Raw genomic sequence first — 14,569 nt, 5'->3', positions numbered from 1 at the left:
TACAGTGAAATATAAGGCATTTGGAAAGGTGGAAAGGTTCAAAACTAGACATGAGGCAAAGGGTTATGGTCAAAGGGAGGTATTGACTATACAGAGACATTTTCTCTCATAGTTTAGATGAAAACACTTAGGACAATATTGTCTACAGCAACAAGAAAGAAGTCGTACATCTACCAAATGGATGTATATAATGATTTTCTTCAAGGAGACCTACATGATGAAATTTATAAGCAACTACCTCATAGATTTTCAAGTCAATAACCCAGTCTAATAACTTGTCGAATCCTTATATACAATCAGATGTATGTAATGCTTGTTCTAGTGTATGTACAGACATGCTAATAACATGAGAAAATCTGAATATGATTAAAAGTATTAAGTCTATCCTACAGAAGGCTTTAAAAATGAAAGACTTAGGTGAGTTGAGGTATTTCCTTGGTTTTGAATTTGCAAGGTCAAAACAAGGGAAACTAATGCATCAAAGAAAATGTGCTTTAGAGTTGACGTCTGGGTTAGGATTAGGTGCAGCCAAACCTGCGTTTACTCCCATTGACATCAATGTTAAATTAACCTCTATATGATGATCATGTCAAAAGTTAGTCTTCCGAAGATTACCACCAGATCAGAGTATATACCAATGATTGATAGGTAAACTTCTTTACGTAATTATGACTAGGCTAGATATAACATTCAGTCTTCATACCTTAAGACAGTTTCTTCAATATCCAAAAAAGTCTCACATGGAAGGTGCCTTAAAAGACGTAAGATAAGTGAAGACTCATCCAGGTCAAGGTACTACTATCTAGTAGTGCAGAAGACTCAATCACTGCTTATTGTGATGCAAATCGAGTATCTTGTCCTAACTTTAGAGAGTCTATCACTAGCTACTTTATAAAAAAATGGAGATGCACTAGTTTCTTGGATGTCCAAGAAACAAATCATTGTAGCTAGAAGCTCGGCAGAAGCAGAATACAAGAGTCCAGCAGACAAAAGTTTCAGAACTAGTATGGTTACTTGGTTTCATAAAAGAGACCAGGATTTAAGTCAAGGTTCCAATAAATGTGTATGGTGACAGCAAAGCTGCAATGCGAATTGCCGCAAATCCAGTATTACCACGAACGGACAAAACATATTGGGGTTGAGTTAGACCCAAGAATCAAGATCCATTTCGTTCTAGTATCCAACTATTCAAGAGTGGCAAGGACTTCCACAGCATTTCCGAAAAATTAGATAACTATCAAACTCTTGGTCAGCCATATTGTTGTCGGAATAAAGTGAGCAATTTTCTCAATGATAACCCTACACTCTTAACAACATTTTCAGAAAACCAAAACAGTTACCAATTCTCCTAAAACCAACTATTTCTCTCTATATTGCACTTAACCAAACAAGTATAAGCTTTCCTTCAACCAAAGATTGTCATTAACTACTGAAAAATGCTAATTGTATTTACCCTACAACTGATATATCTGCACTTTGAAATTTTCAGTTCTCTATAACAAAATTAGTTTAGGGAATTCAACTGTCAATAAAGTACAAGTTCAACAAAGCAAAATAAAATAAAAAACGAAAAAGCAAACTCAAAACAACAGAAACTAATTTCAGATTTTGCATAGAAAAAAAATGAGAACTTTCAACTCCAAAAAAAGGCTTTTCTGGAATTTGAGAACATCAGAGAAAGAACATACCTTAATGAAATTCAAATACAAAAGAGTGGAATTGGTTTGCACATACATGAAATTTCTCATTATATTTCTGGAATTTGACAGTCAAAACTGCACCTTTTGGAGAAAAATTTAGATTATTATGTAGAGCTAAATACTCTTTTCTTTTGATAAGTTGCACTAATGAATTATAATCTAGTAAGTTCTTGATAAATTGATTAATCTTCTAGTTTGTTTTAATTAGAATCATGCCTGTTTTTTTTCAACTAGTGCAATAGTTCAATTATTATAACATATATAATGATCAATAGTAGTATTATGCCTGTCTTATTTTTTGATTTCATTACTTTTGTCAAAGTTGTATGACGCGTTAAAGCTCAAAATATACAAAATTTAAAAGGCTTATTATTTGTTCCTTTTTATTATGAAACAAATAAAATTTTCTAGTATTAAATTGTCTTGGGAAGTACCAAATGCAAGTTTTAGTGGAGAATGAGACCAAGAGGGAGTGTGGTAGAGCCTCAACTAGGATGGATAGATTGCACAACAACATGTATAAAAATGTTGGGTTTAATTGGTGTGAATGAAAAATTGAGGGACACAACCTTTGAGCAAAAGATATATTATTTTGAAAAAGGTGTGACTGTTCAGATAGTGGTGTCTGTTCAGAAAAAAATGCAATATTTCGAATGAACAGACATCACTCTTCCAAATGATACACCTTTTAAGTGAATCATTGCTATCTTTCAGAGGCATCTGATGGCTGTATAAACTTGCTTTGCTTTCATCCACATGTATAGATATGAATGAAAAATTTTCTGAAATAAAAACTCTTCTCGTCTTCAAAACATTCTTTGTGATCAATCAAATCGTTGAGTGAGTTCGACGAATTCAATTATTTGAGGTACCACTATAGTTGGATTAAAAATCATTAGGAAGATTCCAAAACCTCGGGTACAGTGACGGAAATTATTCCTTAAGGACACTCCGTAAAGTCGGGGAGGCTTGGCTTTATATTTCTGTTTCATTTTAATTTCCAAAAAAAATAAAACACGCTTCTTAGGAAGATCACTTTGATCTTGTGTTGAGGATGTTTTTGTACTTCAATAGTGTTCTTATTTTAAACTTGAACTAGTGTTAAAATTATTACGCCTAAATACATATTCTTATACCCAAAAACACCATAAAATAACACAAAAGACTTTTCCATGAGTATCAGAAATTATGTTTGCAATTGAGTTGCTAGCAGACTTGATTGTCTATCTACCATAGAAGGGGTTCTAATTCAATAAGATGATATAGTTAATAAATAAAACCTTAATACATCAGACTATTCTTCTTTTTTTATAATTATACATCGACTATTCAGATATGTCACTTTTCTTTTATTTGAAATTTGTATTGAATAATTAAAAATGACTCGAATACATAAATAAATTAGATTAAAGAGGTGAAACATAACTAAAAAGGAAAAGTATGAAAAGGAAAAGAAAATGAAAATGCCAATTGCATCTATAAAATAACAAGAGCATAACAAGATTCAATTGAAAATGCACACAAATCAAACTACTAAACTAAGAACGAACTTATAAATCTTTTCTCTCAAAGACATTCAAATAAATGCATCAATAATACAAAATTTCGATAACGGTACAAACCGCTAAGCATAGATATAAGTACGATTGAGATATTAATGAATCGTTAATATTAAATGATAATTTTTTAAAAAAGTTGTTGATAGTAACAAATACTTTCCTTTCAAAGAAGCTAAATCTTGTAGTAAACGTGAGTGGTAATCTCACTCACAAAATCATTATGAAATATTGATACGACTATACTTCTTTGTTTGCACCATTTTAAAAGTATAAACGACTAAATTGAATATTATACAATACGTGCATACTTCATATGTTCTTTAACTATACTTATCAAATTTTAATTGCTCGGTCTTATTTAGATCAGACTATCAAATCTTGTCAACAATCCAATGGTTGGAGCTAAAGATTTTTCAATATAGGGGTTCAAATATGAAGAAGTAAACACACAAAGAAATCGGAGAGGGTTCAATATGTACTATATATACATTAATAATAACTCTAATCATATATAAACAACGTAATTTTTCATCGGGGATAATTCAAATGAACCCCTCGATCCTATCTGACTCCACCGTGATCTCATCGGAAAAACTAACATAGAATGACATAGTTGCCCTTTGGGAATAAATAGGGAGGGACACTATAAGAAGGTAGTATTATAATTATTTCAAGAGTCCCTTTGGTCGAGGCCCTTTGTGTGCCACTTCCTCCATCTCCGCCTGTACCGTACTTGGTTTCTTCATTCAACCAAAGGTCCATTCTTGAATTGTTTCTTACTTTTTCCCTTCCCCTTTTCTCATATTCAACCCCCCTTTTCAAAAAAATTTAATTGTTTATTGCATTGTAAATAGTTAGATTCAAAGCATTTACAGTTCATTATTGATTGTTGTTGTTATGCAATAATGTTGAATTATCAACTTTGTGAATGTCTATTAATGTTGTAGAAATACTACTATAGGTGAACTATAATATGTGGGTGACTCTCATAATCAATTTTTGAGGAAGGGTTAATAGGGTTTGTTTGATATTTTTTTTTTTTTATTGTGTGTAGATGTTTATCTTGGTTTCTTGATTCATGTAATTTGGTTCATTGTTGCAAAATAGATATTCACCACTGGGTTCTTGATATTGTTTTGATTTGTGATATATATGTGTCTAGTTTCTAGAAGTTCCATTTGGTGGGCAAATATTAGACAAAGAGTACATTGAGTCCTGTGGGATGTCATGGGTATCGGGGCCAGAGCCAAGTAGGGCCGAGGGGGTTCATCCAAACCTCTTTAGGTGGAAAATTACATTGTTTATACATAGTTAAAACTATTTTTATGTATATATACAGTAGATGTTGAACCCCCTTATGGCTTCTTCCTGCATTTACATATTCATATTTCGACCCCCTTAGATAAAATCCTGTCTGCACCACTGGTTTGGATAGCCTAAAGCCCTAAACTTATTTGGACATATAGCTATATATATATATATATATATATATATATATCAATGTGGGTTCTTTGTTGGAAAACACAATGGTGAATTATTTGATCGAGTTGAATTGAGAAATCACTTAAACACTCGCCATGTTAATTGAAAGCATCGTTTGCCTTTTTTTGCATCCACGTCTTAGGGATTCATGGGTATGAGTAATTTGTGCGGATCCTTCGAATCACACTGAAAACTTCCTGAAAGTTTTAATGTACCTGTACATGTCACATACTCCATGCCACTGACCCAATTGGACATAGTGCTTTCATATTATCCTGATAGACTTAATGTTCCATTAGGAAAACGAGGACATGACAACTTTTGATAGCATATAAAGTTTTTGTCACTTTTCATGAACGAGACCACTGAATGGTATTAACGAGGGGGCATCTCGCTTTTAATCGTGTAAACCAAATTATGAATACATGGAACGTAGTCTTCCATTAGCAATATGTTTACCTAACTCAAAGACCTGTAGTCTTAATGAATCCCTGAACCAATGACTGAAGAAGCAATACGTGTCTGCTATTAACTGTTACATAGTGGGAAGAACCACGAAATTAGTATAGACACCTATACTAAATGAAAAAAAGGGGGAAATATGACAAATTATGTACTAAAAATGTAATAGATACTACTTCCTTTGTTTCATTTTATGTAGCACTCTTTCATTTTAGTCGGTTCCATAAGAATAAACCTTTCTATATTTGGAATCTCCTTAACTTTAAACATCCCATAATGAGATGCTCTTATAGCCACATGGAAGATTAGGGCCATAAGCTCTAAGGGTACTTTCCATACTGAGCAAAAGTCTTTCCGTCTTTCTTAAACTTCGTGCCTAGTCAAGCATCACCACATAAAATGAAAATAGGGAGTGGTTGATTTTACAGGCTATCAGATAACTTCATTGTCCATTTTCAGTGACATGGTTTTTTCCCCACAGATGGCTTTTAGTAGTTCGAATTTGGGATAGGTATCACTATCAGTTATAAATTCCTTCTTATGAATGTCTATTATTATGTGTTCTTGGATATTTTTCAGAAATCCTACTTATCTCTCCTTTTTAGGGCTGCATTCAACTATCTTTTGTTCGTTATCTCATTGCAAGTTTCTTCTTTATGATCGGGGAGCACAACAGAAATAAAAAGGGCTCGGTTACTATCTTGGATTGGATGCGTAGAATTATATCATTTTGGTGGATGTACCCATAAGCAAGAGAAAGATAATTCCTTCGTATTAGTGTGTGGCTCAATTGATATGCTGATACTAAATTATCTTCCTGGTTGCATAGAAGCTTCTTCTGCAACCTCTTTATCATCTGAGATCACGAAACAAGACTCATGTGACTGGGTTTCTGGTGCTGAATTGTTGGAAATGAGTCCAGAAAAAGATAAATGTCCACTTGATGGCTGTAGAGAATCTAATTCAAAGGATGGTGATCCTTGTGCCTTAAACAGTCTAGATGGTCAACGGCCTTCCATTTTCAGTGCCATGCCTGGAAGTTCTAAGCCCGTAGTATATCAAAGAAAAAGGTTCAGAAGGAACCCTCTTGCTACTTTCTTTACTGAACCATCAGCTGAAGTTGGGCCTAGCAATGGATGTCCTTCTGAGCTTTGTTCCGAAGTCCATTCAGGAACTTTGAAGGAAGACATAGTTGCTGCTGAAATATTACCTACTGCAGCTCCTGCTCTTCTGCCTGCTGAGTGTAATAGAGGGAACCTTCTATCTAATTCAAATTCTCGTGATGGTAGGCGTGAAGGGGAAGAGCAGTGCTCTGAAGCAGCATCAAGAAGTGTTATGCAAAGGACTTCAAATGTTTGTATAAATGATAGCCATTCGTCGTCAAAGTGTGATTTGGACTTGGGGTCTTCTTTGTTGAAGACGGTTGTGGATGATGCTGGTGAGTGCTCCACATCTGGTGCTTTATTTCCTGAAGGATGGAGTGATAATATGCCGGAAAAGGATATATGCGCAACAATTCTTAGAGGTTATGGGTTGCTTGAAAAAATTGTGGTTACGGAGCTTTGTGCATCCACTGACTCTTATACCAGTTCTGGCAACTGTTGTTTAATCTCATGCAAAGCCTGTGATTGTTCAGAAGCTACAGGGAAGATGCTAATCTGTGATAATTGTGATGATGCATATCATTTATCTTGCTGCAACCCCCGTATGAGTATAAAAAAAGTACCTCGCGATGAGTGGTTTTGCCAAACTTGTTTGATAAAGAAGCGGAAATTACTCGAGAAATCAACTTGTAATGAGAGTTCTAGATTCTTTCTGTTTGAAGGTGAACCAAGACCTACAGCTGTCATGTTGAAGGACTCCAATATATATAGAACATGTGTTCGTATTGGCAATAATTTTCAAGCTGAGGTTCCTGACTGGACAGGTCCAGTGATAGAGTATGTTCTACACATCTACTTTTTTTACTGTTGTGAATCTTCCTATTGACTTAAGGATAGTGAAAATGATAAGTAGCTTTAAATGGTTCTGTCACATAGGCAGATAAAACATAATGGGGTATCTCTCATCCTGTTGCTACCTTCTGCAGCAGTTTGTAGTTATCATAGCAGTGGTTATGTCTTATAATTTAATAATATTATATATATGATGGAGGAGCCCAACGTACAAGGAGTTACAACATAGAGAATTTACACTAAACATGTTGCTACAAGTACTCTCTTGTCAACGCTTACTGGAAATTGCATCTCATCACAAAATTTTCACTAATCTCAGAAGGGAATTTCCTAATCCTTTTGACGTCATATGTTTCTTTTCTTTCCACATTGACACACGAGCTTTGAACGAGCTATTTACCATGTTCCTGTGTTCCACCTCTTCTTTTTGAGCTTCTATTTTAATAGAATCTCATTGATGGTTCTTGACATCACCATTTGATACCAAACACACCATACATCTCAACCTATATGCAATAGTGCAATTGCACAGTCAAGTAGTAAGTAGTAACATCCTCTACAGGTTCTTTTACATTAGGCCGAATACATAGACTAACACCTAAACTTGTTCAAGCATTTCATATGGCTACCTAAACTAAGCCTATAACCTATTGAACACTTGATATATGCCCAAACTACACCTTTTAGACACATATTGCGAACATGGTATAACCTGGGTATATATATTGAGTGGTTGAACATGTTAGAAAATGAGTTCACATGAGCTTTCTTCTTCCTTATTTATTTCTTTTCTTATTCCTCTCAACAAAATAAGACCCGTCCATTATTTTAATGCTAAAGCTCCACCAACTAACAAACCCTCCACCCCCCGCTGACCCATTTCATCCATCAATGCATGGTCCAGCCGTACTCACACACAGAGAGATACACACAGAGACACACTCTATAATACACGAACAGCACAACGCTACTCACACACTACACTATATTGGGTTGTATCTGTGCCAAACTCCATATTCAAAGGCCACCACCTTCAGCCACCCTTTTTTGGCTCCTTCCATCAGATAAGAGAATTAAAAGAACTATTTCTCCACTGCTTCAGATCATTCTCCACTCCAAGCGATTGGGGTGCCACCTCTTTCACCTACAATGACAGGGAAATGTTGCCTAGTTGAGTTAGATGGTGATAAACTTTCTTCGAGTGAAGTCTTCCATTAAGTGTAAATGAATAAAGCAACAGTCGTGATAGAGTGCAAAGAAGAGGGTTATTTAGCTATGATTCTTCGTGGAGATGGAGCAAACAGTATAAAAGTTGGAGAGTTGATTTCCATTACAGTTGAAGGAAGATTGTATTGCAAAATTTAGTGATTTACCTATGTTCAAGTTAGATGCTATGTCTTCAAATTTGATTGGCCTTCTATCACGAAAAGGGAGAAAAAGATGGATGGAGGAAAGGAGAGGAAAAAGAAGGGTATGAATTTTGTTCTCTTCGGTGTTGGTGGTTCTGGTTTCAATGGTGGAAAGATAAGAGGAGGGATTGTCTTTAGGGAATACGGAAAGATAACATGGAGTGAAGTGGGTTGAAAATAATGAGGTCTCAGGTTCACATCCTTGGAGAGACAAACACACTAGGCAATTTCTTCCATCTGTCCAAGCTTCAGATAGAGTTACGCATTACCTATGGTGGTGGGAGGTAGAAAGTACCCCGTGAAATTATTTGAGGTACGCGTAAGCTGGTCTGGCTAACACGGTTATTAGGAAAAGATGAACGGGGAGTGTAGTTAGAAAAATCGAACTTTTTCCCTCTTTTTGGATCAAAAATTCTTTTTTTTTTGGTGGGATTTTTTGGGTTTAAGAGGCACGTGTCTTTCTTCCATTGGCTTCTTTGCCATATCTCTGCATTTAAAGTGCACACATTCAGTTACCCTTCACTCAAAAAAAAAAAAGCGCACACATTCTATTTTCTTGATTGTTTCAGTAACGTGCTGCACAATTTGAGCACAAGTAGTTTATAGATGGCTTGACGAAAATCCAGAAAAGTGTAAGTGTTGTCTTCTATGTATTCAACCTTTACATTAAGCATTTTAACATCTTCCTCCTCATATTCTTTTCTGTAACAACGGCACCCCAAGCAGATCTCCATGTGAAAAAACACTTTTCCTTTGGTGTTTTCTGAATACATCATTTTCAGTTGTCATCTGCGCTACTTTCTATATGTTTGAATGACTCCTGGTTTTCTCATTGGATCTACCTAATGAAACTCTCTATGCAAAGAAAGAAATCTTTGGAGATAATTTGTTTAAGGAAAAGGAACTTTGTAATGTCTCGAAAATATTCAAAGCATGTGGTGGCATGTTTCGTGCATCTACCACTCAAAATTCTGTTAGTACTTTTTTCTCTTATCTCATAATTCTTTATCTGCTAGTGATAGCACCTCTTACCTAAACGTGAGTATGATTCCTTGAATCCTTGGTGGAATATTAACCCTCGGGGTTCAGCTCAAGAAAAATGGATTAGTGTTATTGACGGTAATTATGGCATGTTCATGTTTATTTATCTCTTAATACTATGGAAACCTTATAATGCTCTCACGTTTCATGCTTCATATATCCTGATAAATTTACTCTAATTTATGAAAGTGTCACATAGAGTAATGCTGTTAAATTTACTGTTATGATATTGTTATGTATTTGAGCTGTTTGTATCTTTTGAGCGTGGCTGTTGCATTGGTTTTGATGATGAGATTTGATGCAGTGAGGTTGATCGTAGTGGCGAACCATTTGAAATCCCTTCAGAGAGTCTCTGCTTGCGTGTAAGTTCTACTCCTGCAATCTATGTTTTCCATATTGGCTGCTCAGTTCTAGGAAAAATTATATACAAATAACCAAATTATATTATTCAGGAACGATCTTCTAACAAACATTTGAGGATTAGTTCTATTGGCAATTGGATTCAGTGCCGGCAGATCATCGAAAGTTGTGGTGAATGCGTGGATGGAAATATCTGTGGGAAGTGGCGAAGGTAATGAGCCCGCCCTTTACACCTTTACTGTTGAATTTTCTTGCTCCAGCTTTAGGTGTTTCAAGTGGATGCTGTTAATTTTGGACTGTTGCTTTGAAATGGCGTCAGCTCTCGGAAATGGACACCATTACATGTCTTGATCAGATTAATTTGCATGTTCCCTTTATTATTTTCCTCCATTAATTACACGGAAACAGCCTCCGGCAGAAATGCAAGGTAAGGCTGCGTACAATACACCCTTGTGGTGGGGCCCTTCCTCGGACCCTGTGCATAGCGGAAGCTTTAGTGCACCGGGCTGCCCTTTTTTATTAATTATAAGGAACTCTAAAGAGGAAAAGGAACCCCACACCCACACCCAAACCTGATGGCCCTCCTGAATCTTAAAGTTTTTCTCTCGGCCTATGATGTAAGACCCGCGAGATAAATCCATATCAGTAGCTTGATAAGAAAAGTACTGAGATAAGTGTTAAGTTAAAGTGCTTGTAGAAAGGGAAGTTCATGTATCAAGGAATCCAGGATAACTCCTATATCTTAGTTCCTTTCGCACTTCACAGTGATCATGTTAGTCTTTTTCTTTTCCTCTTTTGTTTGCATGATGATATTCATGTTGTTTGTCTTGGGGATGTTTTAATTTTTATCTATTCAAGATGCCCAATCTGCAACTTGGTGTTATCATGACAGGGCCCCACTATTTGAGGTTCAAACAGATGATTGGGAGTGCTTCCGTTCTGTTCTTTGGGATCCAGCTCACGCCGATTGTGCTGTACCTCAAGTATGTGAGTTCAGTTCAGATAGTGTTCAACATCGTATCTTCAACTGTACTCATTAACTTGCTTCATTCCTTCCCCATTACCATACCTTGCTCTATGTTTTCTTTTCTTCCCCATCCCTAAAATGCTCAAACACTAACTTGCTTCTATTCGAGATAGTCCTGTTGCATTTTATTTTTGTTAGTTTGGTTTAGTTTCTTGTTAAGATTAAAACGTTTGATTCCAAAGTTGTCCAGGTGTTTTTCAGATTTAATGCTGGCAAGTCTATGTAAGAAAGATTTATATCTTTTGAGTTTTTTTGCGCACGTCGACTAATTTCACAGGTTACCTGCCACCTCCCACCAGCAACGGGTACCAAGTAACTCTATCCACCAAGGCCTAGAACAAATGGGAAGAAATCACCTAGTGCTTGTCTCTGTTGGGAATTGAGGTGAATTGGACCTCAGACCTCATGGTGCTCAACCCAACTTTATTAAACCACTAGGCCACACCCTTGGGTGCATTTATATCTTTGAGTTATGTTGAAGAATCATTCAGTTGCTAATAGCTTCAGTGTTTTCACCATCATCTCAGGGAAGATGCTTGTCCAGATGCTTCCTGTAATAGAAAATGTGGGCATTATCCCTCTTTTAGGCTAGTATATTAGCAATAGTTGATTATCTTGCAACTTTCTTCTCATTTCCTTAAAAGATGGAGATTTCTGAAACATCTGGAGTAATATTTAACTAAACTTTGGGTGTGGACTCTTACATGTACGGAATGACGAAACCTTTGATACTCTAAATGAGCTTTTCTAGAAGTTAATTGAGTACATGTCGATTGAAGATCCTGTGCATAACATTGATATAGTTGCATTGCTGCTTGCTTTTATTGATCTTTGGTTTTTCATTTACCGGATTGCCCATCTCATTGAGATCCATCCTTATTAATATGTCTTATATTGTTTTTCTGATTGCTGTTCTCTGTCTCTCACTCTGGCTCAGGAACTAGAGACGGAGGAAGTTATGAAGCAATTGAAGTATATGGAGATGGTATGTCAGCTAATCTTATTACAGCACTCTTTTCCTGATTTGATAAAGAAATGAGTTCACTTATATGCTTTATTTAGCAAGAGGTCACTTATATGCTTTATTTAGCAAGAGGTCACTTATATGCTTTATTTAGCAAGAGGTCACTTATATGTTTTATTTAGCAAGAGTTGTAGGTAATAAATATTCCCTCAGTTTCACTTTGTTCTTCTTACTTTCCTTTTTAATCTGTTTAAAAAAGAAGGCGTCTTTCTTTTTTTGGAAACTCTTATTTCCAACTTTAGAGGTAGAGGTATGGACTGCGTACATTTACCCTCCCCAGACCTCACTATGTGGGAATATGTGGGAATACATTGGGTTTGTTGTTGTTGTATGTTTAAGATCACAAGATTAAAGGACATTGTGGTACATCCTACATATCTTTAGTTTAAGACCAAAAGATTCAAACGTCTTCTTTACCTTTTTTTTTTTAAACTGGTAACGTTAAATCTTCTTAGTTTCTTAAACTCCATACCAAAATCAAAACCAGTCGAACAAATTGAAATGGGGGAAGTAATATATTACACAAGATTGACCCCCCCAGCCAAATTATATGTGCGACTATAAAATTTCTGTCTCTGGTGTTTTACATTCTTCTAAAATTGAAAAATTCATTTCAAGTGAAGTTATATTTCTCTACTATTTTTGTTGCGTTATCTGTTTAGTGAATGAGCTAATGCAAAGTCACAACACTTCTCTATTTCTTTTGTACTTGATGGGGTTTCTTCAAGCTATAGTTTTTGTATTCTGCTGTCTCTGCCTCTTATACTCCGAGGTGTTCCTTTTGTTATTAAAGTAGTTTTCTAGTTGAAGACGATATATCTAAGCTTCCTTTGGTGATTGCATTAGATTCTATCCATCTTTTCCATTTTCTCCAATAACTCTGCCTCCCTGTGTACAAATGGAACCCAGCAGGATTCTGGCTCCTCTTTGCTATTAGACAACTCAAAGTGAGATGCTGTAGTAAACTAGTTGTGGGAGTCTCCATTTACTTCTATTATACAAAACAAACAACAAAGAGAAACTATGATTTAGGTTTTGCGTTATATGTTTTCATTTGTTAATGCATGCCCAAAGAGGAGAGTTATGTGTCATCCTTAAAGGAAAGGTTCTTATATTAACAACTTTTTAGTTTAGTTTTATTTACTAAGTTTATAGTTTTATTTACTATGTTCATGCTTTTATGAACAGATTATCTAATTGTCAAAAAAGGGGGAGCCCATTTTAAGTAGTGAATTAGTGGTGGTGGATCCTTGTCCTACAAATGATCTGTCAATTCCCTTATAGTTGTTATTGTATGTAAATTGTATCACTTTCTAGACCAACTTATGAAGGTATTGAACCTGGTGTTGTTCCTTCTGTTTAGTTGAAACCCCATCTGGCAGTTAAGAAGCGCAAATTGGACCAATCCTCAGGTGCTAGCTCACGGTTCTTGAAAGAGAAGAGAATTGAGAAGACATAGGCTTCATGTACGGAAATGTTCATCTTTGTACATTTAAGCATACAAATTTTGGACAGTTGGATTTGTACTACATTTTACATTTCACTGATGTAATTGCTTCAGAAACATAATTGTACAATGTAGAAGGTGCAATGAACCAGCTGCAACTCGGTTGGATCTTTCCTGTGTCACTTCATCTCTTAGTTCATCTGTCTCCTCTTTTCTGGGCCATTTCTTTTTTGCATTGTACAAAAGATAACTATATATAACATTCCACTTTCGTCATCCTTTGTGTAATGCATTGATGAACTTGTGGAGGCCCTGATTTAGGCATTGCAGAATAGAGAGCAGGTGTGCCGATAAGCGAGGACAATTTGTACTCATGCTGAGTTTGTGTTAGTGCACTTATGTTCCTATTTTGTTGAATAGCAGATTTGGGTATCTCTGTTACTCTCTTTCAGGTTAGGAACTAACAAATGGTTCGATCCAATTTGGACACACGTCAGCCTTAGTAATATGAAGATCCCGAGTGGAGGGGCAGTCTTTTCAACGAATAAAAGTTACTCTGATGCTGTATCTTCCCCAAAAGCTCACATCGGTGGGGTGGTTTGGTGATTCATCATCATCCAGAATTCGTGAGTCTTTGCTTGTGGCTTATTTGCATTTGGTTCCTGAACGAGTAAAGGGTAGTCATCAGATGTCTTGATAGCCAATTTTAACCTGTGGGTTTTTGTTTTCCTTAATATTAGGGTATATTTTCCAGAATAAAAAGGAGATAAAAGAAAATCACAAAAAAAGAGAGAGAATGATGAATGACAGTAGAAGATAACAGTTGGTATTGAGTATTCTTCACTCGTGGGGCAAATGAAAGGGAATTTCATCAAACGAGCTGTCTTTTGTTGAAAAGTGTGTCAAAATTTTAGCTATCTCAACTCAAGTTGGATAAATAACAAAACAAAACACATTGAACTTGGCCCTTATGCTCTAATGGTAGGCAATATGTCAACGTTGTATCTGTATTAGACTATACAAAGTTCTATCACTTCTGGTTCATGGAAGGGGCAATGTATCGATTTTTTTATATTTTTGCACGTACAATCATCAAACCAAAG

The 14,569-nt window shown here is 35.8% G+C and overlaps 1 protein-coding gene across 6 annotated transcripts; it reads left to right on the top strand.

Annotated features, from left to right (window-relative positions):
* The first annotated feature begins 3,869 nt into the window (after positions 1–3,869).
* Positions 3,870–13,742, top strand: LOC107859045. 6 transcript variants are annotated; one of them, XM_016703923.2, is made up of 7 exons: positions 3,870–4,015; positions 5,809–7,143; positions 9,913–9,970; positions 10,061–10,179; positions 10,861–10,951; positions 11,933–11,980; positions 13,383–13,742. In XM_016703923.2, exons 2-7 carry the CDS (start codon positions 5,999–6,001, stop codon positions 13,476–13,478), a joined length of 1,557 nt encoding a protein of 518 aa, XP_016559409.1. In that variant the 5' UTR covers positions 3,870–4,015; positions 5,809–5,998; the 3' UTR covers positions 13,479–13,742. The 6 variants fall into 6 exon arrangements, with proteins under 6 accessions (XP_016559409.1, XP_047262644.1, XP_016559411.1 ...); XM_047406688.1 differs by having other exon boundaries at positions 11,933–12,063; positions 12,148–13,648; XM_016703924.2 differs by having other exon boundaries at positions 3,941–4,015; positions 5,880–7,143.
* The last annotated feature ends 827 nt before the right edge of the window (positions 13,743–14,569 follow it).

This window comes from Capsicum annuum, chromosome 2 (genome assembly GCF_002878395.1).
Source record: "Capsicum annuum cultivar UCD-10X-F1 chromosome 2, UCD10Xv1.1, whole genome shotgun sequence".
Classification (NCBI taxonomy): Eukaryota; Viridiplantae; Streptophyta; class Magnoliopsida; order Solanales; family Solanaceae; genus Capsicum; species Capsicum annuum.
The sequence above is the reverse complement of the archived record's forward strand: the minus strand, read 5'-3'. Positions and strand labels throughout refer to the sequence as shown.